The following is a 25,499-nucleotide window of genomic DNA, read 5'->3' as shown; positions in this document are numbered from 1 at the left end:
CAAGCTTAGCCCTGCCGGGACTGGAAGGCAGCGCCTCAGTCACATGCCGGCTTCCTGCCCTGTGTCCACTCGGAAGCAGTCGTTGGCCGGTGGAGTCGGGGTGCTGTGCCCAAGCCTTGGAGCTGAGCAGTGCGAGGTCAGTACCCCCACCAGGCCGCACGGCCTGAGGGTGGGTGCCTTCGAAGAGTTCTCGGCTCCCTCTGGGCCTGTCCCCTCAGCCCTTAGGGCCTTGGCTCAGAGGTCACACCCTTGAGCTCTGGTCACACGGGACGGGTTAAGTGCTGGTCCCCCCTCCCCAGCTGGACTGGATCAGGCACGCCGCGGGCCTGAGTGGGTGGCTACTTGGACCAGCGAGGAGGTAGAAGGTGTCTGAGGAGTGCCACCTGCCTCCTCGCTGTATCACACGGGTGGGAGGGGAAAGTGTGAGCCGCAGTAGCTAAGAAACACCACCGCCCCCACCGCGGCCCGGCTCTGGCTCCGACCCTGTATGTCCCACAGGTGCCCGTCTCTGCGCCTCAACTTCCCAGTCCCCAAGGGGCTCATCAGGTGGCCCTGGATGGCCCGTGGGCAGGTGCTCCCCGGACAGTTACTTGTTCCAGGGAGGCAGCGCTGCCCGCCCCAGCTGGCGGAAGTGCCGGCGAACCCTAATTAATCCATTACGCCAGGGGCAGAGCGCCACCCTTGGAGGGGACCAGCCTGCTGAGGTCACCGGGGACACCGCCCTCGGAAATGCCTGCAAAGGGGCAGGCTAGGGTGTGGGGACAAGGACCTGGATCCCCCGAGGCCTCTCGGCGCTCCCTGTTGCCTGAGTCAACCCGGCACGTCCGTCCTTCTCTGCCCTGCCTCAGTGGCCTCACCCACCGCCCCCACGCCCTCTCCTGCTTCCCGGGATGCCAGCAATGAGGCCCCGGCAGAGGCTGCCCGACTCCCCAGGGGGTGACGTGGGCTTGGCGGGACAGGGCAGGCCTAAGCCAGGGAGACCAGGACATGAAGACCCACCGGGGCTTTCACATCTCCATTTATTGCACTTGAACCCGGGCCGCTTCTTCACTGGTCCTCCGGCGCCAGCTCTCAGACGCCGGCACCGACAACGCTGCGCCTGCCTACAGCTCTCTCCGGCTCACAGCTTCGCCTGGGGGTGGGGGGCGGGGAGGCCACCGGAGGCCTCATCCCAGCCCGGCCGAACCCCTCACACCCCGATCTGGGCGGCGGGAGGAGCCGTTGCCTCCCGGGGCTCCCGGGGCACCCACTCGAGGCCCGTCCCGGGCCGTGGTTTGCCCCCGTGCGCCCGGTCCCGTGGGCGGTGGGCCTCGCCGGCGTGCCCGGGGGCGTGCCCGGCGCCCTGCCCTGCCCCCAACGCCCCGGGCGCGTGGCCGGCTCCGTTGGCGGCGTGGGGCGCGGCGTGGGCCGGGGACCCGGGCGCGCTGGGCGGCTTGAGCGCGCTGACCGCCCGGATGAGGCCCATGCGGCGGCGGATGGAGTGGTCCAGGTTGACGGTGCAGCGCAGCAGGCTCTGCGCCTCGGCCACGGTGAAGGGGAAGTCGGCGCCCAGGAAGCGCTCGAAAAGCTCGGGGTCGCCGTCCAAGTCCAGCACGTTCTGCAACGCCTTGGTCATGGCGTGCAGCTCGCGGCTGTTGTCGCAGAACACGTCCCAGAGGCGCGCGCGGGCCTCGGGCGCGCCCCCCGCCTGCTGCCGGTCCTCCAGGCACTGCAGCGCCCAGCTGAGGCGGCACGGCCACTGGTTGGCGAGCACGACCCACGCCACGGCCTGGCGCGGCGTGGGGCCCGCGAAGTCCCCGTCCTGCTGCTGCAGCAGGCGCACGGTGATGGGCACGGTGTTGACGATACGCCGCATGGACACCACGTTGTCGGGCACGTACTCGTACAGGCAGTCGCGCTCGTCGTGCAGGCAGAAGAGCGCCTCCTGGATGCGGCGCGCCGCCTCGGCGTCTATGCGGCTCTGCGCGCCCTGCGCGCCCGCCTGCGTCTCCACCGCCAGCAGCTGCGCGTCCTCGCCGCCTCGCCCGCGGCAGCCGGGCCGCAGCCTGCGCGTCATCTCGCGGTAGAGCAGGTCGTCGCGGCTCTGCACGGCGTCGTGCAGGAACTGCAGCTTGGTGCGGCGGCCCATGATGGGCACGGAGAAGGGCAGCGTGACCGTGCGGTTGAGGAAGAGGTAGCCGTTGTCGGCCGTGCCCTTCATGGAGCCGGCGCTCTCGAGGCACGCGGCCAGGATGCTGGGGTCCACCACCAGGATGAAGATGAAGGGCGCGTGGCTGTCGGACAGCAGCGTGTTGATGGCGTTGAGCACGCCCACCACGCGCTCCGGGTAGCACGTGTCCAGCCCGGTGACCTCGAGCACGACGCGCAGCCGGCGCCGCTGGTAGATCTCCAGGAAGCACAGGAAGTCGGTGAGCAGCTCCACCTCCTTCTTCACCTCGCACATGAAGCCCAGCTGGCTGCCGAACTTCTCGCGAGACACCAGCCGCTCGATCTTCTTGCGCTGGCTCACGAACAGGTGCTTGCCCACCGAGTACACGGCCATGAGCAGCCCCGAGCCCGACAGCGTGGTGGCCGCGCCGCCGAACACCCGGAGCAGGCTGCCGCCGGCGGCGCCGTGGCCCGGCGCGCGGGCGCCCACCGACAGGTAGAGCAGGCCCACGCCGAGGCCGAGCGCCGCCAGCAGCGCCAGCAGCGCCAGGCACACGCGGCGCCGGCAGTGCCACTCGCGCCGGCGGAAGCCCGGCGTCGCGGCCGGCTTGTTGCCCAGCACCGAGTACACGCTGAAGGGCAGCGCGCCGTAGTGGTGGCGGATGCCCTCGCACAGCGTGGTCACCAGGCCGGCCCACAGCTTGTCGGTGCCCGCGTACTGCCAGGCGCTGAAGCGGATGAAGAGGAACTTCACGTTCTTGCGCCGCAGGTGCACCTCGGTGATGACCGGCTGCAGGAACACCAGGTACCACAGCAGCCGCGGGAAGCCCCAGCCGCGCACCGCCCGCGGCTGCCGCCGCACGCGCCGCAGCTCCTCGGCCTCGCGCTGCGCCGCCTCCTGCTGCATCAGCGCTGCGGGGAGCGAGGGGAGGGCGGGCGCGGGGGACCGCGTGAGGGGCGGGGCGGGGCGGGGCGGGGCCCAGGAGTGGGAGGTGGAGCCAGCCCCCCCCCCCCCCCCCCAACTCCCCGGACGAAAAGGAGAGGCCTGCGCCCCGCACGGACGGGAAAAGGGCTGGGGGCGGGGCCCAAGGTCGTGGGTGGGCAGAAGCAGAGCTCCCAAGGGGGAGGGAGGACGGGAGCGGGAAGGAAGGCCTAAGGAGTGAAGGAACGCGTGCGTGCGAGGAGCCGCGGAAGCGAAGCGCAGGGCAGCAGAGTACAGCCTTGGTCTGATTTTCCTGGCTCGGTGCTCCACCTCCTCCTCCAGGAAGCCCTCGCTGATCCCCAGGCTGGGTCAGGTGCCTCCTGGGCACCCCAACCCTACCCACTACTGGGGGGGGGGGGTCATCCCTCTCTGGGGACAGGTCTGTCTCCCTCTCTGGACTGTGAGGCCAGGAAGGGCAGGGCTCTGGTCGTCTTGGGCGTCCCGCGTCCCCTGGGCGCCAAGGAAGTGCCGGGGGAAGGAGTGTTTTGAAGGATGGATCATGAGAGGTTGAGGGGCAGGGTCGGTCTGCTCTTGAGGTCGGTGAACGAATGAGCGGGCCTGTGTCAGTCACCTAGTACAGACCAGGAGCTCCAGAATGCTGCTTCCTTTTTCCTTCTAGCTGAATGTTTTCTCCTCCCAGGACCCTGTTTGTCGCTGTGTGACGACACAGGGGCAGAGGCCGGCTCACCGGGGCCAGGCTCGTGGAGGTGAATCTCCTCCGGCCCCTCTGGCCACCGTCAGGCTGGGGTCTGGGCAAGGCTTGAACCAGGTCCGAGCTGCTGCGGATCCTGGCCACGTGTCAGGCCCTGTGCTCACTTAACACCTATCTGTTAGGGGTCTTGTGGACACCAGGCCCTGCCCGGGCCACTGCTGAGACGAGATGGGTCCGGGGGACAGGGGGTGGGCACAGGAGGGGCTTTGCGGGAGCCAGTGAGGACCCTGGGTCTTCTCCCCAGAGTGTTGGGGAACCAGGGAGGGCTTTTGAACAGGGGGAGGATGGGGCTAGATCTTTATCTTTAAAAAGATTCCTTGGAGCAGATCTGGCAGAAGAGGGGATGAGACTGTTGGCCGGGAGGCCAGAGAGGGAACGAGCGGGGAGCGGGGGGCAGAGGCTGCGGGCATCAGGAGGGACCTGGTTAATGCTGACTTCCGGGCCTCTGGACTGGGGCAGGCCGGGGAAGCCTGAGGCTGGGCAGGGATCAGAGGCTCCGTTTCCCCTCCTCCTTCCCCCCCCCCCCCCCCGCCTCCCTCCCCCAACACACAGAGAGCCTCACCGGTGATCTTGTCCAGCATCATGTGCAGACGGCAGCCAAAGGGGGCATAGAAACCCACGGTCACAGGGACAGGCACGTGGCAGAGGGTCTTGGCCAGGCAGCTGCAGTAGACGTCATCTTCTGTCAGAATATCTGGAGGCCGGGGTGGGGGGCGGGGGAGGGGAAACTGAGTCAATGAGGCTGGCCGGGCACCACCATCCACCCATCTGCCCCCCAGAGAGCCCACCCTCAGCTCCTGCCCGCATCGGCATCCCTCTCCCCACTTCCCCGAGGTGACTCGGGTCAGACCCGCAGATGGAGACTTCTGGGGCAGTAGGCAACCACCTCCTCTGGGTCACATGTGTCCCTCCGGGCACCGCAGGAGGAGCTGACCCCAGACCCGCCAGGGAAAGGCCAGGAGACACCCCACCGATCCCCAGCACAGAGGCCCATGGGATTTCGGCTGACCTGGCCCTAGGTCACCAGGCCCAGCCATCAGCCTGTGATTCTCCCAGAAAAACCCCATGGGCCTCTCTCGGGACCTGAGGCTCTCAGATGCCCAAGACACCTCTCTGCAGGCTCCAGAATCTTGCGTGTCGGCTCCTGCCTGCTCTGCCAGCCTGGCCCCAGTGTGGAAGGGCCCTGACAGTCACACGCTCCTCTCAGCTTCCTGTCCATCCCTTACCCTGATCTCTCTCCCTCTCCAGGACCCCATGCCTACCAGCTCCCGTCCTGCCCCCGAGCCCAGGCAGACCCGCCTCTTGGTCCTGGCCCTGCCACCTTTCTCTGCATGACCCAGATAGAGCGTTGCCATTGAGCGAGGCTCAGTCCCTCCTTCTGGAGGGTGGGGTGCAGAAACACCGGGCAGCGTGGATGCTACAAGGATGGGCCGGGGCGGGGTGGGGGGGGCGCTTGGTCAATGCCATGGTCTGGGGTGGCCATTTAGGGAGCAGGTTCAGGTCTAAGTCCTTGTGCATTACGGCATCCACTTGGCTGAGGGCACCCTGCCCCCCAGATCCCCCCGCCGAGTGCCACTTCTCAGCCTGGGGTTGGGGCACCAGAACGGCAGGGTTCAGCTGTGGGCTGTGCCGGGCCAGCCTCCGGGTGGGTGCACGGTGGGCCCGTGGTGGGCCCGTGGGCTGCAGGATCCCCGCCCCCTCCCCGAGGTCAGCGCCAGGCCTGGGGGCCCAGCGGGGAGGGCAGACTCAGGACGAGGTTGGCTAAGGGGGCGGCCAGGGTGGATCTGGCCCCACTCTGCCTCATGGCTGGGTGACCTCACCTCGTCAAGCCTCTGCTTCTGTGTGTGACGTGGGCGTCACGGCCGAGAGCCGCCAGCGACGAGGTGGTGCCTGACCTGGAGCCCGAGCCCCTGCCTGGCTGTTGCTCTACTTTCAAACCAGACCCGGAACCCGGCCACGTGTCCCCATCTCCCCTGCCACCCCCTCGGTCACCCCCCTCGCCCGCTCGGACTCCGGCTTCCCATGCTCACCTCCCACAGCGCACCCTCCTGTTAGATCCCAAGCCAGTTCGCGGCTCCCGCCTCCCCCTCCCCACAGCCACCAGGCTGTGGCCCCTTGTGACCCTCCCCACACACTGTCCCTGGAACGGGCCACCTCAGAGTCTGCATTTGCTGATCCTTCTGCCGCTTACTTGAGAGGACTGCCCCTTCTTTGCTCAAATCCTGCCTTCCTGAGGCCTCGCCCGATGACCCTATTCAATTTGCGAGCCCTGATGCTCCCTCTGCTCCTCTCCCAGCCCTATTCTCCCCCAGCGTGCCTGTTGTGGGGTGACACGCTTAAACTTCTCTGATTCCTCTTACGGCCCGTACCCAGCTCCCCTCTGCCGCCTAGAGATCGTGAGCTCCGTGTGAGGGGGGCAGCCTCTGCCCTGCTCCCTGCCGTCTCCCCACCCCGCTCCCCCGGAACAGAGCTGGGCACCCAGGACAGCCGTCCAGTCCCAGGATGGGTGGATGGATGGATGGATCCCTCCCCTGGCCACGCTGTTCTCTCCAGCCCCCAGGCCGGTCCCTGCCTCTTGCTTCGGCTGCATATTTGACTGTCTGCCCCACACCGGAGCTGGCCAGCAAGCTGGTGCCTGTCACCCCCTGCCCCAAGTTCTCCCTGGCCTGCCGGGCTGGGGGGAGGGCGGGCCGGAAAGAGAAAACAGAGCAAGGCTGTCAGCAGAGGGAGACGGCCAGGGCCCAGACCCCTGGCTGGCCCGGACGGAGGCCCCGTGGACAGGGCAGGCCTGGCCTGGCAGCTTCGGATCCCGACGGGTGAAGCAGAGGCTCGGGCGGGGAGGAGCAACCCCCCCGCCCCCCCACCAACCCCGAGACAGGGACCAGAGTGAGCGGGGAGGCGGGCAGGCTGAGGAGCAAGAGGCCTGGACAGCGGGGTAGGGGGGAGAGGTGGCAGGGACGAGCCCGCAGGAGGACTGGGTAGGCACCCGAGCTGTAGGTGAAGGAACCGCAGGCTGCCGGGGCGGGCAGGGGGCGGGCATCACTGGGCCTGCTGGGTTCCAGGAGGGTGCCGGCTGCAGGGGGCGGGGCCGGGCCGCCGCTGGCCATGGCAGGTGCTGCGGTGGCAGGTGACATGGTGGGCCTGGGGGGCGGCTGGGGGGCGCTGGCCGGTTGCGTGGGGGCAGCAGCGGTTGCAGGTGGCCCGTTCTGGACCCCTGGAACGGAGCAGAGCCGCTGTCGCAGGGGGCTGGGGGGCCGGGGGCCGGGGGGGCAGCCGCTGACACCCCCCCGGTTGTTGTAGGCCAGCTGCCAGCGCACCTGTGGGGGCAGCCGGCAGGGCCCGTGGGCTGGAAGGGCCGCCGGGTCACGGCGCCACTGGTGACAGCATCCTGGAAGGAAGGAAGTGGGGGGTGACTGGGCCTGGGTCCCTGAGCCCTGGCGGGCACTGGAACCAGGTCGAGTCTTCAAGTGGAGGCCGGGGCTGGTCCTTCCTCTGAGGCCCCGGAGAAATCAGAGAAAATGAGGAGGGGGTGTGGGCAAGGGAGGGGCCGGTCTCCGTGCTCTCCCGTGGGTGGGAAGAAGAGGTGCAGAGACCTGGGCTCTAGCCGGGCGAGGGGCTGGAGCGGGGACGACGACTCGGGAGTCCCTGCTGCCCCCAAAGTCCTCAGCCCCTGGGGGATGGGTCCCCAGGGCTCGGGGAGCAGAAGGGAATCCATCAGGAGCTGGCCTGGTTGGTCCAGAGGAGGCTGGAGTGGTGGGAGGTGGCCAGGACTGAGAAGGGGGCGGCCTCACACCCGGGCTCCGGCAAGGCTGGTGGGAAGGGGGCTGCCCCGGGAGGCCGGGGCCTCCCGAGACCGCGCTGCCCCCGCCCCCGCCCCAGACCCCCATTCGTACCCACTCAGGGGTGGGGAGAGCTCACAATCCGGGGTGGGGGAATTCTTCCCACGCTTGGGGGAGGGGTAGGCCGGCTGGGCCTCCCCCTCTGACACCCCCATCCTGGACTCACGCTTTTGGGCTCCTCGGGGCCCACGGCCCCCACCCGCGGCCCCTTTACGCAGAAGCCTCCGTGGGGAGCAGTGGCGGCCCCTCTCCTGGGCCCTCAGGTTCTCCTTGTGTTCAGCCATCCACTCGGCGGCCTCCCCGCTCACAGACCACTCTCCCTGCCGGGACGTCCCCCCAAACTGAACCCCTACCTTTATGGCGCCCCAACTCCGGGTCCAAGAAGTAGCGCTCGGCGGGGGTCCGAGAGGGCAGGGCGCCCTTGGCGAAGTGGACGGTGTAGTGTTTGTGCATGGCGGCGGGGGCCCTGCTCGGGGAAGGAGAGGGCTCAGTGCCCGCGCGGCACCCTTGGGCGTCGGCAGGAAGAGCCCACCCCCGAGACGTGACCTGGGACAGGTGAGAGATCCTGTCCCTGACACTGGGGCCCTGGGTCACCAGGGGGGCGCGGAGGTGCTCTTCAGAGTAAAAGTGAGTGGTCGCGGCGGGGGAAGGACAGCTAGACGTGAGAGAACGGGGAATGGTTATGCGGGTGCTAGGGGCTGATTTGGGGTGCATGAGATTTCCCAGGGCTGGTGATTGGGTGTTTGGGCGCCCCTGGGGGCTTCTAAGAGGCCAGGACAGGGGGGCTGCCGGGCAGCTGTGGGCCGGGGAAACACGGGAGCCTGGGGGTGCCGAGTAAACTCAGGGCACCACCAGGTATTGGGGGTGTGCGCTGTGGGAGGTGGCGCCTGGCGTCCTTTGAAGGGACATGTAACCGGCGTGGTGAGAGCTGGGAGCCCCGGGAGCCACCGGGTGACTGAAATTCCAGGGCCGGTACATCTAGGGCCTGAATGAGGGCGGGAGGGGAATCCTGGGGGAGCACATTACATCACGGTGGTCCAACCCGGGAAGAGACTCAGCAAACTCGGGGCGAGATGGGGCGCACAGGTTTAAACCGTAAAGAGCCGAAAGCAAAAGGGAGGGCGGGATGCTGGGGGGGGGGGGCGGCGGCGAAGCGGAGGGGCAGAGGAAACCGGGGTGAGGACGGGCTCAGTGAGGATTGGGGGCCCGGCGCGTGGCCCCTGCCCGCCTGCCCCCCACCTGGGGCCCCCCGTACCTGACGGCAGCCTCCAGGCCCCAGCTCCCTGCCCCGCCGAGCTGCTGTGCCAGCCTCACCGCCCGTCAGCACGGGCCCCACCGGAGACAGAGCCCGAGCCGGGTGCCAGCCGCCCGACCGGTTTGCCCGCCCTGCCCCCGCCCCTTCCCCTGGAGTGCCCGCCCTGCCCCGGTGCTCTCTGCTCTCGAGGACTGGGGGCTGTCCTCCCGGGGATCGGCAGACTCTGCCCGGGGAAGGAAGCCGGCCCCGGGGTTGAGAGTCGGGAAGTGAGAGGAGGCCACAGTCCCGGGTTCAGATGCCAGTTCCTCCAGGGCCCAGCTGTGTGGTCTTGGGCAAGTGACTTCACCTCTCTGAGCCTCACCTTCCTCATTGCTGAGTGGGCCAGTGACAGCCAACCTCCCGTGGTTGTCAGGAGGAGTCCGCTGAGCACAGAACCTGGCACTCGGTAATGACGGCAGTGAGCACCTGTGGGCACCGGCTGACCCACTTACCAGGCCGCCCTGGATGCCGCCCGCACGTAGCGCCCTACCGGGAGCCGCGCGTGGTTTATGCGCTTTCCCTACAGTCAGCCCTTCTTCCTCACCACTTCCCCGGGGGCAGCCGTGAGGCCATGACAGACGAGGAAACGGAGGCCCAGAGAGATGAAGTCCCTCGCCCCAGGTCACATGGAGGCAGGGTAGGGCTTTTGAAAGCAGTGGTTTGTGCTGCAGGCTCTGGGGCTCCCCTCCTGTCCGCTGGGTGGGTGGGAGGCTCCCTGCGGCTGCCTGACAAGGAGTCACGACAGGGTGATGGGGGGGGGCGGGGGAGACAGCCACCGAACGGTGCCCGGGACAAGGGGGTTCAGGACGAGACAGAAGGGAACCCAGATGGTCCAGCAGGCTGCCCCTCTAGGGGTTCCGCCTGGGCGACCAGAGCCATGCATCCTTTTGTCTGCTGGGGGCCAGTCCTCTCTCCTCCTCAGGTCTTCAAGCCGCTTTTCCTGGGAAGGCTTCCTCCCTGTCCTTCACCAGTTGGGGACTCTGCCCACTGCCGCCCCCAGAGGCCCAGCCAACGGGGACGGGGCAGTGGGCGGGGGGAGGCGAGTATGTCTCAGTTGGGGGTGAGTCTGCAGGGGGGGGAACCTCCAGGATGGGCCCAGGAGCTTCTTGAGGGCAGGACAGGGCCAATCCCCTGCCCGCCTTGCCCAGCCTGAATAACCAATTCATTCGGGAAGCATCTGCCAGGCTCTGTACTGGGCAGAGCCAGTGCCCCACAGAGGGATCCAGAGGGACCCAGGCAAAAGTGTGCTGAACAGGAGTAAACGGCACGGGCCAGAAGAAGCGTCCAGGGGTCCTCCGGGGGTTGGGGGCACAGTGAGGAACCGCTCAGAGGCCAAGCGGCTGGCTCCCGGGTGCCCAAGAGGGAGGAGAGTGGGGAGTGGGCCAGAGGTAGGGCAGCCTAGGCAGGAACAGCATGTGGGGAGTCCAGAGGCAGGCCAGGGAACAAAGAGCTTAGCCTTCTAGGCTGGGGGGCGGGGGGGGGGGCAGGGCAGGGGCCAGATGGGGTGTCTTCGCAGGATCCTCCAGAGGTGAAGGAGCCCCCACCCACCGGTGGTTGTTTTAAGCAAGAAGACCCTTTCTCCTCCCACTTGGGTCTCACCCCAGCCTCAGTTTACAGCTCTGAAGCAGGCAGCGGGGCCTGGGCAGAGTCCCGGTGTGTGATACCCTTGGGTGCTATGAACGTAAAGGGGGTGGCGGTGGGGGATGGGTACCACGGCCCCGGGGGGCAGGTCGGCCAGGCTGCTGTTCTGGGTAGGACTTCCATCCGCCAGGCACCTCAAGAGTGGGCGCGGGGGGTGGGAAATGAGGGCGTCTGGCCCGTCTCCTCTGGTCCGTCCTCGGTGCAGGTAGCCCCAGGCCCACCCCCGCCCACACTCCGGGTGGCCTCAGCCCCGCGCCCCAGGGAGAGGTCTGTTCCGTGCGCCCCAGTGGGCAGAGGACAGCCCCAGACTTGTTGACTCTGGCAGGGCGGCCAGCGCCCGGGGCCACCCTCCCCTGCCAGGTGTGCAGGGCAGGAGGCTGTGGGCTGGGGGTGGAAGGGGCCTGCAAGGGGCGAGGGGGGGGGGGAGCCACACAGGGTGGTGTGCTTCCCACCTCCGCAGGACGAGTGACAAAGTCACAGATGCCTCCTCCCCGTCCGCACTCAGAGTGACCCCCTCCACCTTCCACTTTAAACCCAGCTCCACACGCAAAACCTTTATTGGGCACCTGCCGCGCAGGAGGAGGAGTCCCGTGCAGGGAACCCTTCACACCAGCCCCAACGTGGGATGCCCTTACCTCCCTAGGACACCCACCTGAGCACATGGGACTCCCTGAAGCGGCTGGACCCCCGCCCCCCCCCTGTTCATCACCCATAGAGTCTGGGGTGCCCAACACCAGCCCTCTGGCCACCCCCAAAGGCAGTGGTCCGAGGCCCCCCCCCGGCCGGGGCGGCGGTGAGGCTCAGCTGGGGTGCGGGCCCGGGGCTTCTCAGGTTTTCTGAATCACCACCTGGAACTTACCTGGAAGAGAAGGGCTGGCGTTAGCTGGAGGCCGGGACCTCAGGGGCGAGCCAGAAAGCACCCAAACAGCTCAGAGATGTTCATCCCTGTCCAGCACCAGCAGACTGCGTGGCCTTGGGCTGGGCTGACGGGTGGTCAGAGGGGGTGCTGCTCCCCGCCCACCTGGCCCGCGTCCCAGAGCTGTGTGGGTGACTAGCGGCATGAAGGTCAAGCATGCAGGCTGCTGAGGAGGGCCGGGCACGGGCTCCTGTGGCATGTGTAGCTCAGGTCCTGCCCACGTGGCCTCGGGGCCCCTCCACAAGGAGGCCTCGGGGACCCACAGAGGGAAGGACACCTGGGGGGTGGGGCAGCAGAGGGTGGGCTGGCCCCAGGTAGGGATGAAGCTTCAGCCTGTCTGATGGGAGGGCCGTGGGGGGGTCAGGACACCCCGCCAGACAGGCTGCGGCCCGTAGGCCCCGGCTGCCCTTTGGGGACCCCATCAGAGCATTAACCAGGCTGACTTCAATCACGTCCAACCGGAACAACGTTCAAAACCACCAGACCAGCTCATCACCGATGTCCCCTGCTCTGGCCTGGCGCGCACCCCAGGGAAGCAGGCTGGGGGGGGGGGGTGTGGCCAGGGGGCACGGACGGGCTGCACCAGCCGGGTGGCCAGGGCACGTGACTTAAGCTCTCTGGGCCTCAAATTCCCCATATGTAAGTGGGGCTTGGCAGCCCTGGCCCCGCCTCCCCGACCCTCAGCGGGGGCAGGGGCCGGAGGACTCGGAGCCCCCACCGCACTTCAGGGTTGGGAAGATTCCCCCACCCCCACCCCCCCGACTCACAGGTGGGCAGGGATGCCACGGAGGCGGTGACCAGGCTCTTGATGCCCAGGGTGCTGAGGGTGCCTCGCAGGAGGCCGCAGGTGAAGGCCAGGAACTGGGGACAGGGGACACAAGTCACCCAGGGAAGAGGGGAGGCCAATACCCAGGACCGGGGCCATACGGGGCACTGGGCTCCACAGTGGGGGTCACCTCCTTCCCTGGGTCCCGGGCCATGGGACAGTCGCTCGGCTTGAGGACAGGCCTGCTTTGGGGCAGGCGTGTGTAAATGGGGGGTTGTGGAGTCCAGGCACCCTCCCTACCTTGGGTGCTTCCTCCAGATACTGCGGGCCGGAGGCCATCCGGATGAGGAGGGGGAAGCTGTTGTCCTGCAGCACGTAGGTCCCCTGGGGGCAGAGAGGAGCCCAGTGGGGGCTGGGGAGGCACCTGTGCCTTTGTAGCAGGGGAGGGATAAGCCAGGACCCGGCGCCCCCTGCTCCGTTGGGCTGAGGCCTGGAGGGACCCCTCCCTCAAAACCCCTGTTTTGGGGGTCCATCCTTTGGAGGTTCACGGGCCCCATCCTTTGGAGCTATGCAGAAGGGCCCGGGAGCTGCCCAGCCTGGGCCAAGTATCCGCCCATGGGGCATGTGGGTCCTGCCCCTCTAGCTGCAGGACTTCCGGGGTGGTCCTTCCTCCCAGGGCTGTGGTGAGATGCTGCAGACCCGGCCCTCAAAGCGGAGGCCAGGGCCCGGCACAGCGTGGGCGCCTAATAGGAGGTCGGGCCAGCTCGAGACAAGCGGCGACTTGCCGGGGCGAGGTGCTACCAACCACGAGCGCCTGCTGCCCGCTGCGAGGCCCCATCTTGGGAGGCCTGTGGAAACTCTGGCGATAGCCAGGACGCCCCATAGTGGCCTCCTGGCTTCCCTCGGAGGACTGGGCAGAGGCCCAGAGAGGGGAGGCCGGGCCTCCGGGGTGAGGGGGGGGCCCTCTCCAGCCTCCTCTTGGTTTCAGCCTCCGCCCTGAGCCAGGAAGCCGGGCCCTGGGCCCGAGGAACACACCTGGTGATTGGTGCGGAGGCTGTCCATCTGCTTTTGGAACACGGCCACCCACAGGTCTTTGCATAGGAACTTGAGGACGTCCAGCTCCTCCCTGAAGGCCAGCGTCTCCTGGGGCAGCCTGGGGGCAGCGGCAGACACTGGGGCCGGGTGGGCCGGGATGGGGAGCCCGGGGTTAGGAAGAGGGGGGGGGGACGCCAGGCTGGGTTCCTATATGGAGCAACACGACCCTCCCCGTCCAGGTGTGCCCAGGAAGGGACTTGGCCTCGGGTCCTGCCTGCCTCTGGCCAGCAGGGGAAGGACAGGAAGCGCTGGCTCTCACCTCTCGCCCAGGGCCTGGCCCACACGGAAGCCCATGCCCTCCAGGACAGACAGGCTCATCTTCTGTCCCTAAAAGGCCAGGGAAGAGAGGCTCAGGGGAGCCCCAAGAGGGAGTGTCCTGGGGCAGCAGCCACAGAGGGGACCCTAAGACCAATGTGCCCATCTCTGCGAGCTCAAGGGTAAGGAGAGCCAGGAGGGAGGGCTGTGCCCCTGCCACGCGATGCCTCCACAGACGCCATCGGCTCTGAAGACCAGCTCCCTGTTGCTGCAGGAAAAATGGGGGGTCTTCCTCAGGCTTGGCTTCCGCCTGCTCTTCTGTCAGCTCTGTCCTGAGAACACCCATCGCTTATCGTGAGCATTTCCGGTGTGTGCCTTGCAATACCCCGTGGGCAGGTAGTGCTCTGATCACTCCGGGGGCTCACGGTGACTTGCCCGGGGGCTCTTGTGGCAGCACGCCTGCAGCCACAGCAAGGGAGCCCCGGGCCGTGGGGCCCACCCTCGTGGCCTGGCCAGCAGGAAGCTGTAAAAATCAACTCTGTTCATCACGCCTTAAAACGTCAGCCAAGGGGGTGCCTGGGTGGCTCAGCCGGCTGATTGTCTGACTCTTGGTTTCAGCTCAGATCATGATCTCAGGTCATGGGATCAAGCCCCGAATCAGGCTCTGTGCTGAGCCTGGAACCTGCTTAAGATTCTCTTTCTCTCTCTCTTTCTCCCTCTATCTGCCCCTCTAGCCCGCTCACACTGTCTCTAAAATCTAAAAAAAAAAAAAAAAAAAAAAAAAAAAATCAGCTGAGACCCCTGGGAGAGACACGCGAGGGCTCAGGGATGGGAGAGATTCCCTTGGGTGCTCAGGGAAGGCAGTGGTGGCCACGTGGCACTCCAGAGCTCAGGCCAGTGTCCCTCGGCGGGAGGGGCAGAGGCGCAGGTGGGGGGCATCAGAAATACCAGGACAGCATAGAGTGAGGTGCGGTGCTCCCTAGAGAAAATCTGGCGGAGCAGGGTCAAGAGGGGGGGGTGCGGAGCCCAGGCACGAGCCTTCCCTGGGAGGGAAGCGGCAGTCGCCAGGCCTGAGTCCCTCCCTTCCTCCGGCCACCACCCTCCCCCGGGAGCGACTTCCAGCCTCCTTTCTGGGCCTGATGGGCCATCACTGGAGCCTTTCCCATGGTGGATAGGATTTCCCTGCTGAGATCTGGCTCTGGGACAATGTCCTGGCCTCAGCAGGTTTCAACAGCCTTCTGGGACCCTGCTGTCCCTCCATCACCCTCTGCCCTGTGCCCTGACAGCTTCCCTTAGTCCAGCAGAGGGGCCACTCCGCCCACTCACTGTTACCTCCCCCAACTCCCGGAGGCCTCCTGTCCTGCCCTCCCGGCAGGTTGGGTCCTCGATCCCAGCGCTGACCAGTCTGTGGCGTGGGGACCCGGGCTGACCTTCAGCAGCCAACACTGGCCTTGGCATGTGGGAGGCCCTTGGGAAACAGAGGCCGAACAAGGTGAGCCATCGGGGTTAGCGCACACACTGTGTGCCGGGCGCTTTGTGCGAACCTCCTGTTGAATTTTCACCACCCCGTAAGGTAGGCTGTATTTCACGCCTGGAAAGCGGGGCTTCGAGGGTTAGGTAACAGGCACCTCAGCCATGGGGTCATCTTTCAAACCTGAGCGGGTCCGGCTCCCAAGCCCAGATGGCCAGGTGGGGGGGGGGGGGTGGCCAGGACGACACCCACAGCTGTCCCGGCCTCAGTAAGGTGGCGAGGGCTGCGCTCACCCTCCCCCCCCCCCCCCCCCCCCCCCCGAGCAGAGGTTGCCTGCGGTTCTGGGCAAGGCACCCCTCTTCTCTGCCAGGCCCCTGGCCCCTAGGCCCTCGCCCGCCATTCCACGCTCCTCCTGCAGGAAACGACCCTGGTGATGACACAGCTTCCTGGTGGCCGACGCCGGCCGGCCGGCCGGCTCTCTGCTCCTGCCATGGGGGCTCCTCTGGTTTCCTTGGGCACAGCAGGTGAGCGAGCGGGGAGGGGTCTGACCGCCAAGGCAGGCACCTGCACAGATGAGCTCAGGTGTGTGAGACAGGGAGGGGATGTGTGACCAGTGGCTGAGTGCAGGGTCCACGGCCAGATCAGCCCGACACCTACCTGCCAGCTGGGGGGCTGGGTGGGGGCTAACTGCCCTGGGCCTCAGTTTCCTCACGGGCAAACAGAGGACCGTGTCAACAGTGCTACCTCCCAGCGTCCTTAGGAGGATAACAGGAGTTAGTAAATGCAGGCTAAGAGTGGTCCCAGTCGGGCTTAGTGAATGTTACTGTCCTTGTCACTCAACCTGGGTGAGTCTGTCAACCTGGGTGACCAGCCCCTGGCGGGAGGAAAACCCCAGGAAGGGGCTGTGCTCCCTGTCCCCCCCTTCCATAGGTGAGCGCCTTAAAGAGGCAGGCCAGGCTCCATTCTGACGAGCACATGTGTCCCTGAGGACTTCCTAGCATGCGGGGGAGGGGGGGGACACACTTCCCCATTCACTCCACAAACATTTCCTGGTGGCCTCGAGGAGCTGGCCACTGTGCCTGGTGCGAAGACGGGGGCCCAGGCGATGGGCACCCCACATGCAGGGGAGCCGGCAGGGCAGAGCCAGCTCCCCGGGGAGGGGCCCCAGGGTGCTTCTCAGAGGAGGGGGCCGGGAAGGGGAGGCTGTGCGCAAAGGCAAGGAGGCGGGTAAAGGGATGGGGGGTGCAGCTCAGGCCACGAGGGCGGGGGACAGTGGCAAGGGGTGGGAGCGGGGAGGGTCCCGCGGACCAGGCTGGGACGGGCACGGCAGGAGAGGACACCACCGTCCCTGGGACGGAACACACAGGAACTAATGGCGCGGTTACAGCCTCGATGCCCCAGGGAGAAGAGATGCGCTGCTTGAGGGCTGCACGGGGTCAAGTCTGAAGGAAGAGGAGTTAAGCAGGGAAGGCAGTGGGGTGGCACCCAAGCCCAGGTCACAGCCTCCAGGACAGCAGTCCCGAGAGGGGACAGCCAGAGAGTCAGCAGGGTCCTCAGCCAGGCCAGGGAGGCGGGGGGGTGTGTGTGGCAGGGGTAAGGATCTGGAAAGGTCTGCATACGTTCAGGCTTCCCCTCAGTGAACTTCAGACTGCCTGGGTTCAAGTCCTGCTTAGTGACCTTGGGCAAGCTATCTAATGGTTCCAGGCCTCAGTTTCCCCGTGCGGGAGATGGGGTTGATGGCAGGCCTCACCTCACGACAGCGATGTGGCCGGCAGTCTCCAACGGCTCAGCCCCAGCCCCAGCCGTCGTTACTGCTGGCACCACCGTAGTCAGCCCTCGCTAGGGGCCGATTACGCATCTGGTGAACTGGAAAGGCTGGGTGGTGGGTCCAGGAACAACAGAAAAGGGAGGGGAGACGGGCGGTGGGAGGGCAGGGCCGAGGATGAGCAGGTGGCAGAGAAGAGAGGGCGGAGGAGGAAGAGACAGAAGCCTGGCCTGTCTACCATACCTGCCTCCCTCGGTCCTCCCAAGAGCTCGTCAGGGATTAGGGGTTTATCATTCCTTTTTTTTTTTTTTTTTTTTTAACGTTTATTTATCTTTGAGAGAGAGCAGGGAAGGGGCCGAGAGAGAGAGGGTGGAGGGGGGCGGGACACAGGAGCCAAAGCGAGCTTTGCTTTTACAGCACAGAGCCCGACACGAGGCCCAAAGCCACGAACCGTGAGACCGTGACCGGTCGGCTGCTAAACCGACTGAGCCACCCAGACGCCCCTAGGGATTTGTCATTCTTGAGAAAGGCAAGGCGGGGACTCGCAGCCACCTGGCCCAGCCCAGAGCCAGGGCATTTGTGGGCGATTTGCACAACAACCCACTGACAGGAAATGACATAATGCAGGGGCAGGGGGGAACCCCTTCGAGAAGGCGCTCCCCCCAACAGCACGGGGGGAGCCGGGAGGAAGGGGCAACAGACAGAGGGGAAGCTCTTGGAAAGGGAAAGGGGGCCAGCTAAAATAAACATCTGTTGACGAGGGAGCTGAAAAACAGACCAATGTGTAAGGTGGATAAAGCCTCCCGGATCGTCAAGGAAAGCACACGAGGTAGAGAAAAACGAGAGAAAAGTTGTAAGACACGTGGAAGGGACCCAGAACGTCCAACGTTCATCCGAGAGCCGAGAAGACACGGAGGAACAATGCGGAAGAAGAATCAGAGACAACAGAGAAGAAGGTGCTCGGCTGGAGGAAGGTCCAAGTGTCCAGACGAGGGCCACGGAGCTCCAAGGAGGATGGCGGGAAAGCGAGCAAACCAGGCCACCCCACAACCTCCCCCCCCCCCCCCACATGCTGAGCACTTGACTCCCAGAGAACACCCTGGGCTGAAGGGAGGGAGTTGGTGGGGGCCCTGTGCTGGGCTCCCTCCAGTCTCTCCTGCTGTGCCCCTCAGTGATCTGTGAGGCTCACCACCACCGGGCCCACGGCCCTCTATGCCCGCCCTGGCGGGGGGACCTGGGACGGAGCAGCCCCGGCTCCCACCTCCAGAAGGGTGCAGGGACAGGGAAAGTTCTCGCTTTCCCCAGGTGAATGGCCCCAGAGGGCCCAGAAGTGTTCGGAGGGAGCCGGGGAGTAAGAATGAGCAAGCGCAGAGAGCCGACACGCCTCCCGCATCCACCCGGGCAGCCCCAAACACCCCCAGATCCCACCTTCTCCCCCTAATTCCTGCCACCCCAGGCTGAGCGCCTGCCTCTGCTCTGGGCCCCTGCAGCAGCCAGTTGGCTGCATGTCCATTCAGGTTCATTCACATGGCTGAGGAGGCCCGTCTAAAAAGTAAATCCGAACACCCCACACCTCAGCTTAAACCTTCTATGGCTCCCACCACTCTCAGGACAGAGCCCTAGCTCCCACCACGGGCTCCCTGGCCTCAAGTGCACTGCGCCCCCTCCAGGGCTCTGCCCCCAGGGGGCTGCTGTGCCAGGAACCCAGGCTCCTGCTGAGGGCAGGGGTCCATCTGGGAGCTGGCACACCCATCCCAGGTGCCCGGGCTGGCGTGGGCACTCACTGGGCCTTGGTGGAGGCAGGTCTGGCCCAGCAGGATCGCTCCTGGGCTGCCGCCAGGGCTCACAGAGGTAGGTGACCGAGGCTCCTTGGTGTGCAGAGGCATTAACTCCTCTGCCCCAGGCCCCCCTTATCTTCAAAGCTGCTGGAGTGGAGAAACCACAGGGACCTCTTCCTCCCCAAGTTTTTCCTGCTTTGATAACAAAAGCCCTTTGACCTCCTGGCTCCTCTGGCTGGTCTTCCATTCCACCTGTAACCATCCAGAAAAACCCATTCAACAGTCCCAGGTAACCACCATACCAGGCAGGATGTGGGGAGCCCCAGAGCTCCTGGGCGTATGTGCTGCGGGGACAGATGAACGAGCCACCATCCCTGTGCTCAAGGAACTCGGCGGCTGCTGGAAGGGACAGACCTGAAGCTACAGACAAGTTCTGGAGCCAGAAGCCTGAGTCCTGATTTCCCCTCTGATTATCGCTGCTGTGCACCCTGGGGAAATACCCCTCTGGCGCCTCAGTCCCTCCTCTGGAAAATGGGACGATAAGGTCAGCTTCGCAAGGCTGTTCTGGGGACACCAGAAGTACCCGACAGGAGGCCTGCATCTGGTTCAGACAGGACACGTGTTGGACCAGAGAGAAGGAACAGAAAGAGGAAGACGGAGGAAGGGCCGGGAGTGGAAGAGGAAGGGCTGAGAAAACAGCAGTTCTCTTGACGTTGCCCCCTGAAAGCGGGGCTCCCGGCAGAGGGGAGGTGGGGGAACCGCCAGAGTCCTCACCCCTGGCTGCACCCAGGAATCACCCTGGAGCTGTGGGGCAGGACCCCGGCATGGGACTTCCTGGGGCAGCTGGGTCTCTGGCACGTTGATGTGCTTTGAAAGCCCGTGGTGAGCACCCCTGAGTAACCCCAATATTTCCCACACCTGCTCGACCACAGAAACCCATTAAAATCCTCCTGGCGAGCGTGAGGGAAGACACGCCGGGAAATGCGGGCCAGCGTTTACAGCACAGGCTTTGGAGGCGGGAGGCGTAGTTCTGCATTCCTCACTCTGCCACTTGAGAGCGAGCAGTCCGTCCATCAAAGCCTGTGTGTCTTCGTCCACAAAGCCTACAAAGTGGGGAGGATTGTGCTGACCTCTGTGGGTTGACAGGAGGATCAAATGAAACCAGGAGCGTGAAGCCCATGAGGGCACGTCTCATTTGCGGCAGGTGCTACCACGATTACGGAGCCCCGATGCCCAGCCCAGCCCTCCACGGCACAGGGGCGGCGTCTGCTTCCACAAAGCCACGCCCGAGACCTACTGTGCGCACAGGCCCCCACCGTGTGATCAACACAGACCCGGGCCTCGCCTTCACGGCACACAGTCTGGTGGGGGGAGGGGGTGCGGACGTGAATCCAAGGAGCTTCCCGATCCCTCGTTCAGACACACACTCGCGCGGGACGGGGCGGCCACGGGCAAAGGGGAGGGGGCTGCAAGATCACAACGAGGACACCTGGCTTCGAGCCGGGGCTCAGGGAACGCTTCCCTGAGGAAGGGGCGTTTGAGCCAAGGTGTGAAAGATTAATGGGTGTGAACGCAGCCAAGATGTGACAGGTGAAATGAGCAGCGAAGATGTGACAGGTGAAATGAGCGGAGAGAGGAGGGAGGAGGCCGGCCTAGGGCAGAGGTGGGGAGAGGTGGGACACCATATTCAGTGAGGAGAACGGGCAGGGCCTGGTTGAGGGCTGGCGGTGAGGGAGGAAAGGCTGATGTCCGGGACACCTGGGGTCCCGGCTGCAAAGCCAGGATGGACAGGAGATGCTGCAAACCCCTCTCTCCGACACACAGGCCAATGCGCAATCCCTCTCCCGTGCTCTCTGTCTCATAGCATGTCCCTAACGTACTGTACTTTATCCATGTACCTTATTTATCTGCGTACCCCCCCCCCCCACAACATAAGCTCCAGCAGGGCCAAGAGTTTTTGTACAGTTCACTAATTCCCAGAGCCTCCCCCAGGGCCTGACACTTGTTAAGTTTTAGATGAAACCCGGGGAATGTGAACCCAAAAGAAACTATGTTGCCCCTGGAAGCAACACTTTCCCTGAGGCTCCTAAACCAGAAAACCTAAGCCAGAAAAAGCGCCTTGCGTATCAACCAACATCATATACTAACAATAATAATGAAAAGCAATCACAGCATTCATTTATCAAGCACCTAATCTCTCCCTCACCCTTTCTTCCTGGGAAGAGATTTTTAGAACAGGAGCTCCCACGTTCTGGGGGACCTGATTAGGTGCCAGACATCGCACGAAAGGCTTTAAAGTTTGAGTTCATTTGTTCTTCCTAGGAACCAACTGCCAAGATGCCAAGCACGCTCCTACCTCAGGGCTTTGCCTCTGTTGTTCCTTCTTCTGGAATGCTCCCCCGCCCCCCCAACCACAGGGCTTGCTTCCTACACTCTGTTCCTCAGAAAGGCCTTCCTCCGCCATCAATCACTCCATCCGTATTCTTTTCACGACTCTACGGAAGTTTTTTTTTCTTTTTTTTTTCCTACGGAAATTTTCTTTATCGCACTTCTCACTAGCCAGTGGCATATTTTTGTTTGACAACCCTACTAAAATGTTACGTTTCGCAAGGACAGGGAGACCGTGTCTGGAATACAGTAGGTGCCTCATAAGTGCCTGTTGGACGAGTAAAGGTCTCTGAGACTGAGGTACTGTTATAATGCCCATTTAACTAAGGAGGAAACTGAGGCACACAGGGACTGATTCCTAGTGAGGGGAGCGGATGGGATTCAACCCAGGCAGCAAGTCCTGACTCTGTGCTAGGCCTTGAGCTAAGCTTTGCCCGGAGCTTCGTCGCTCACTTTTGGCAGTAACCGCGAGGCCGGCCCTTCAAAAGTCCCCACTTTACAGACGAGGGAGCCAGCGCCCAGCGAGGCAGGGGCGGGGCCGGGGTTGCACCCCGGACGTTGAACCGCCCTCCGTGCTCCCCTGGACGTAGACCCGGCCTTTCCGTCGCGGCCCGCGCCTCCTTCCCCCGGGACCCGGCGCTCACCCCAGGGCCAGGGTCGGAGTGGTGCGCCCACAGCTCCGCCACCATCTCCATGTGCAGAAACTCGAACAGCGCCGCGTCCGCCATGCGCCGGCCTCGCGCCCAACGACCGTCCAGCGCTTCGTGCGTTCATTGGCCCAGCTGGATAAGCCCCGCCTCCGGCACCTAGGCGCGAGCCCGCCTACTCCCACCTCCCTCGGTGCTGCGGCCTAAACCCCGCCTTCCGGGCTCACATGGTGCGCGCGTGAACCCGGGGCACTTAGAGGGAGGGCCTAGTCTCATTGGCCGCACGTGACAGCATCTCCGCCCTTCTCCTCGTCTCCTGTCGGTTTCCGGGTTTTCGAGCATCGCCATTGGCCGAATCACTCGTCGCAGGCGGCAAACCTCGTTTTAAAAAATTTTTATTTGTCCACTCGCCGCGCAGCACAACCCGGAAGCGCCAGCCCAGCCGACTTCCTATTGGTCGTACCTCTCCTCACGTGGCTTTGTACCCGCCCGCCGCTGGTTTTGAGGGTTTGCTTCCTGGTTGGTAGGCGGGTGGCCCACGTGTTTGGCCGCCATGCCCGCTCTATCCGCTTCCCTATTGGTTGGGGCTCCCTCGGTGAAGGCGGGGCACTTCGGCCGCGTAGCGGATCTTCCAGGCTCGGAGCTTCGGTAATCAGGTATGGCCTTCGGTGTCGGCCCTTCCCCGCGCCCCCACTAGTGTACGCTACCCCCCACCCAAAGTCCCCCTGGGTTGTCCTTCTTTCTGTGACCCTGGCGCTGGTCCCTGAGCCGCTCAGCAGCTCGTGTGCTTCCGGATCTGACACCGGCTTGGAGGACAGGTTGGAGGGTGTGGCCTCTAGGAGGCAAAATCGGAAACAGCTAGGTTTACGACTCTGGAAGCTCGGGCCTCCGAGCCTTCATCCATCTGGTCCTCGGTTTCCCTGTCAGGACACAAAGAGGGTGGGGTCCAGTAGCTCTCATTATCTCTGGCAGCAGGGATGACGAGCCCGTTTACCGAAGAGGAAACTGAGGCCCAGGCAGGGGAAGCAGATCGCCAAAAATCGCTAAGCTAGTCAGTGAAAGGGGTGGGAATCCAGAACCTGCACTCTTAAACTACCGCCAGGTGCCTCTCATGCCGTCCCTTCGCCCCTCTTCTCCCTAGTTCGGCCCCATGGCGTCCCAGGGTCGTCGGCGGAGGCCGCCGCGGAGGCCCGAGACGGTGGTGCCGGGGGAGGCGGCCGAGACGGATTCGGAGCTCTCAGCGTCCTCGTCGGAGGAGGAGGAGCTGTACCTGGGCCCCTCGGGCCCGACGCGCGGCCGCCCTACGGGGCTGCGGGTGGCCGGGGAGGCCGCGGAGACCGACTCGGACTCGGAGCCGAAGGCCGCGCCGGGGGACCTGCCTCCGCTCGTGGTGCAGCGGGAAAGGGCCGGGGAGACCTGGGGGACCGAGGAGACGCCGGCGCCAGCCCCCGCGCGCACGCTGCTGCAGCTCCGGCTGGCCGAGAGCCAGGCGCGGCTGGACCACGACGTGGCGGCCGCGGTGAGCGGCGTGTACCGCCGCGCCGGCCGCGATGTGGCCGCCCTGGCCAGTAGACTTGCGGCCGCCCAGGCGGCAGGGTTGGCGGCCGCCCACAGCGTGCGCCTGGCGCGGGGAGACCTCTGCGCGCTGGCCGAGCGCCTGGACATCGTGGCCGGCTGCCGCCTGCTGCCCGACATCCGCGGCGTGCCGGGGACTGAGCCTGAGCAAGATCAGGGACCGCGAGCTTAGCCGTAACCCCGCCTGACTCTGCGCCCTGGGGGTGGTCCTTGGGGCCTCCGGGACCTGGCTCTGTATCCTGTGTAGTCCCCTTCCCATCTTGCTGTTTTGCCCCCAGGATAACGCTCTGTGTGTGTAGAGGGGGCGGGTAATATTGTGCAGCCCCGCCCCACCTCTAGCCTAGGTTCCTCCCCACCCCGTCCTGTCCCCGTCGCTGCTCCCTAGTTCCGAGCCCGTCGCTGAGGCTTGGCTCCAGCCCTTGGGTAACCAGTCTCTCCTTGATCTTTCTCCGTCCCGGGGTCTCACCTTGCTTCACCTTTTCTTGCGCTCTGCCTTTCTCGAGTTTGGTTTCTGCTCACAGGGCCTGGTCTTGCTTCTTCGCATAGGAGCCCCAGAATCTGGTGCAGGTTCCATGGCATCTTCCTTCACTCCCTTGTCTCTGCCTCTGGTCCTAGAACCACTTCTGGAATTTTGTCCCCACAGGCTGGGTCCTTTTTCTGCTCCTCAGGCTCGGCCCTGGTTCCCCGTCCTAGTTCGTCCTCTGCCGTCTCCTCGCTTCCAGTCCTTGGGCTTGGTTCCACCCTCTGCGCCCCATCTTGTTTCCTGAATCCAGCTGTACCCTTAGGATTAGCTGCTGTTGCTTTTCCTTTTTTACTTTTTCAGAAGAGCTGCTTTTGCTTTTCCCATTTTATTGATACTACCTTACCTGATCTTGAGCTCCATAGCCCCCCCACCCCATGGCCCCAAATGAGGCCCCCCTTGCCCCAAGGGAGTCCTTCCAGTTTTCCAGGCCTGAGAGGGCATCTCCCCAGATCCTCCAGACCAAGCTGGTATGTCCTCCTTACTCTCCAAGCCAAGGTGGCCTTTTGTGTCCAAGCTCTAGCTGCAACATGCGTCTCCTCCTGACTCTCCAGGCTCACAGTGGCGCCCTTCAGGCACTTAGCGCCCAATACAGGCTTGCTTGGGGAACTTTGGGTACATGAAGACCACACACTGGGTGTTTGCTTACTGTGTTGGTCCCTGGAGGCCCCAGGGATTTGGATTTCTGGCTCGGCTCCGGGTCTGGGGCTCGCAGACTCTCTGCTCTCTCTTGTGCGCCCAGCTCTGGTCCCTCTGTCCCCTTCACACGTATCCCCCTCCCCTACTTTTTAATCCCAACCTGCAGCTGCCCCCCCCCCCCCCCCGAGATAGAGAAGTGAAAAAGAGTACTCTGTGCCTGTCCTATTAAAACTCAAAACATTGGGGCGCCTGGGTGGCTCAGTCGGTTGAGCGTCCGACTTCGGCTCAGGTCGTGATCTCGCGGTCTGTGAGTTCGAGCCCCGCGTCGGGCTCTGTGCTGACAGCTCGGAGCCTGGAGCCTGCTTCGGATTCTGTGTCTCCCTCTCTCTCTGCCCTTCCCCTGCTCATGCTCTGTCTCAAATAAAACACTAAAAAAACAACTCAAAACATTTACTGATGTGGAGAATTTGTCCTGGCTCCCCCTCTAAGCTGGGCTAGGTTCATTGGTGATTTCTCTTGAGAATGAGGGTTCTGAGAGAGCTTTCACTTCTGGCCTATTGAGGGGAAGCTGTCGCCAGGAAACCGGGATGCCTTGTATTTTTCCCCGGGCTGCATTTATTCATATTTTGTTAATTCAGCACACCGTTACTGAGCACCTGCCCTGTGCCTGTCCTGCGCGGGACACCAGGGGCACCAGAGCTGGTCCAAGCCCTCACAGAGCTCAGTCCACTGGGGGAGGGCGACATTAATAAAATACTCTCCTAAATAAGTGGATAGATTCAATAATTGCAATTTATACTTCAGCGGTAAGTTTTCTGTCACTGTGATTAGTGCCGGAAAGAAGTACAGGAGTTTTGTGAGGGCATAACCGAGATCCCTCTGACCTTGTCTGGGCAGATGAGGGGAGGTCACATGGCTTCCCCAGGAAGTGATGCGGGGAGGTTGAGCTGAGCCCTGAAGGTATAAGCAAGTGAGACTGGAGGAAGTGGAGTAGAATGGCTGGCGCGGGGGAGGGGGGCTTGGGAAGCATGTGCAAAGGCCCTGAGTTCGAAGGGAGCATAAACTATT

General features: G+C 64.5%; 3 protein-coding genes across 9 annotated transcripts; 1 reads left to right on the top strand and 2 right to left on the bottom strand.

Annotated features, from left to right (window-relative positions):
• Window positions 1-1,002: 1,002 nt before the first annotated feature.
• On the bottom strand, window positions 1,003-11,686 carry NKPD1 (NTPase KAP family P-loop domain containing 1). 3 transcript variants are annotated; one of them, XM_042969209.1, is made up of 4 exons: window positions 11,476-11,686; window positions 8,035-8,147; window positions 4,405-4,536; window positions 1,003-3,060 (listed from the first exon to the last, which is right to left on the bottom strand). In XM_042969209.1, exons 2-4 carry the CDS (start codon window positions 8,132-8,134, stop codon window positions 1,190-1,192), a joined length of 2,103 nt encoding a protein of 700 aa, XP_042825143.1. In that variant the 5' UTR covers window positions 8,135-8,147; window positions 11,476-11,686; the 3' UTR covers window positions 1,003-1,189. The 3 variants fall into 3 exon arrangements, with proteins under 3 accessions (XP_042825143.1, XP_042825144.1, XP_042825142.1); XM_042969210.1 differs by lacking the exon at window positions 11,476-11,686 and adding an exon at window positions 6,829-7,230 and having other exon boundaries at window positions 8,035-8,758; XM_042969208.1 differs by lacking the exon at window positions 11,476-11,686 and having other exon boundaries at window positions 8,035-8,758.
• On the bottom strand, window positions 11,156-21,846 carry TRAPPC6A (trafficking protein particle complex subunit 6A). Of its 5 annotated transcripts, none has more exons than XM_042969212.1 (7): window positions 21,695-21,846; window positions 15,013-15,116; window positions 13,653-13,720; window positions 13,334-13,470; window positions 12,599-12,682; window positions 12,300-12,393; window positions 11,156-11,475 (listed from the first exon to the last, which is right to left on the bottom strand). In XM_042969212.1, the coding sequence occupies exons 1-7, from the start codon at window positions 21,822-21,824 to the stop codon at window positions 11,472-11,474; spliced, it is 621 nt and encodes a 206-aa protein (XP_042825146.1). In that variant the 5' UTR covers window positions 21,825-21,846; the 3' UTR covers window positions 11,156-11,471. The 5 variants fall into 5 exon arrangements, with proteins under 5 accessions (XP_042825146.1, XP_042825145.1, XP_042825149.1 ...); XM_042969211.1 differs by having other exon boundaries at window positions 13,334-13,451; XM_042969215.1 differs by lacking the exon at window positions 15,013-15,116 and having other exon boundaries at window positions 21,695-21,832.
• A 374-nt stretch (window positions 21,847-22,220) lies between these two features.
• On the top strand, window positions 22,221-24,737 carry BLOC1S3 (biogenesis of lysosomal organelles complex 1 subunit 3). Its single transcript, XM_042968718.1, has 2 exons — window positions 22,221-22,353; window positions 22,839-24,737. The coding sequence occupies exon 2, from the start codon at window positions 22,848-22,850 to the stop codon at window positions 23,442-23,444; it is 597 nt and encodes a 198-aa protein (XP_042824652.1). The 5' UTR covers window positions 22,221-22,353; window positions 22,839-22,847; the 3' UTR covers window positions 23,445-24,737.
• The last annotated feature ends 762 nt before the right edge of the window (window positions 24,738-25,499 follow it).

Source organism: Panthera tigris, chromosome E2, assembly GCF_018350195.1.
Source record: "Panthera tigris isolate Pti1 chromosome E2, P.tigris_Pti1_mat1.1, whole genome shotgun sequence".
Classification (NCBI taxonomy): Eukaryota; Metazoa; Chordata; class Mammalia; order Carnivora; family Felidae; genus Panthera; species Panthera tigris.
Note: the sequence above shows the minus strand (reverse complement) of the source record. Positions and strands in the feature narration are given on the sequence as shown.

What these genes read in the sequence shown, in the direction of transcription:
- NKPD1 (XM_042969210.1), bottom strand. Translation starts at nt 8,395, where the DNA reads ATGCACCCCAAATCAGCCCCTAGCACCCGCATAACCATTCCCCGTTCT. An exon ending in TTCCTTCACCTACAGCTCGG is followed by an intron (nt 4,537 to 6,828) that starts GTGCCTACCCAG and finishes CCCGGCCTCCAG; the next exon opens with ATATTCTGACAGAAGATGAC. An exon ending in GATGCTGGACAAGATCACCG is followed by an intron (nt 3,061 to 4,404) that starts GTGAGGCTCTCT and finishes CGCTCCCCGCAG; the next exon opens with CGCTGATGCAGCAGGAGGCG.
- TRAPPC6A (XM_042969211.1), bottom strand. Translation starts at nt 21,824, where the DNA reads ATGAACGCACGAAGCGCTGGACGGTCGTTGGGCGCGAGGCCGGCGCAT. An exon ending in GGCCAGGCCCTGGGCGAGAG is followed by an intron (nt 13,452 to 13,652) that starts GTGAGAGCCAGC and finishes CGCTGCCCCCAG; the next exon opens with GCTGCCCCAGGAGACGCTGG. An exon ending in ATCTGGAGGAAGCACCCAAG is followed by an intron (nt 12,394 to 12,598) that starts GTAGGGAGGGTG and finishes CCCTGTCCCCAG; the next exon opens with TTCCTGGCCTTCACCTGCGG.
- BLOC1S3 (XM_042968718.1), top strand. Translation starts at nt 22,848, where the DNA reads ATGGCGTCCCAGGGTCGTCGGCGGAGGCCGCCGCGGAGGCCCGAGACG.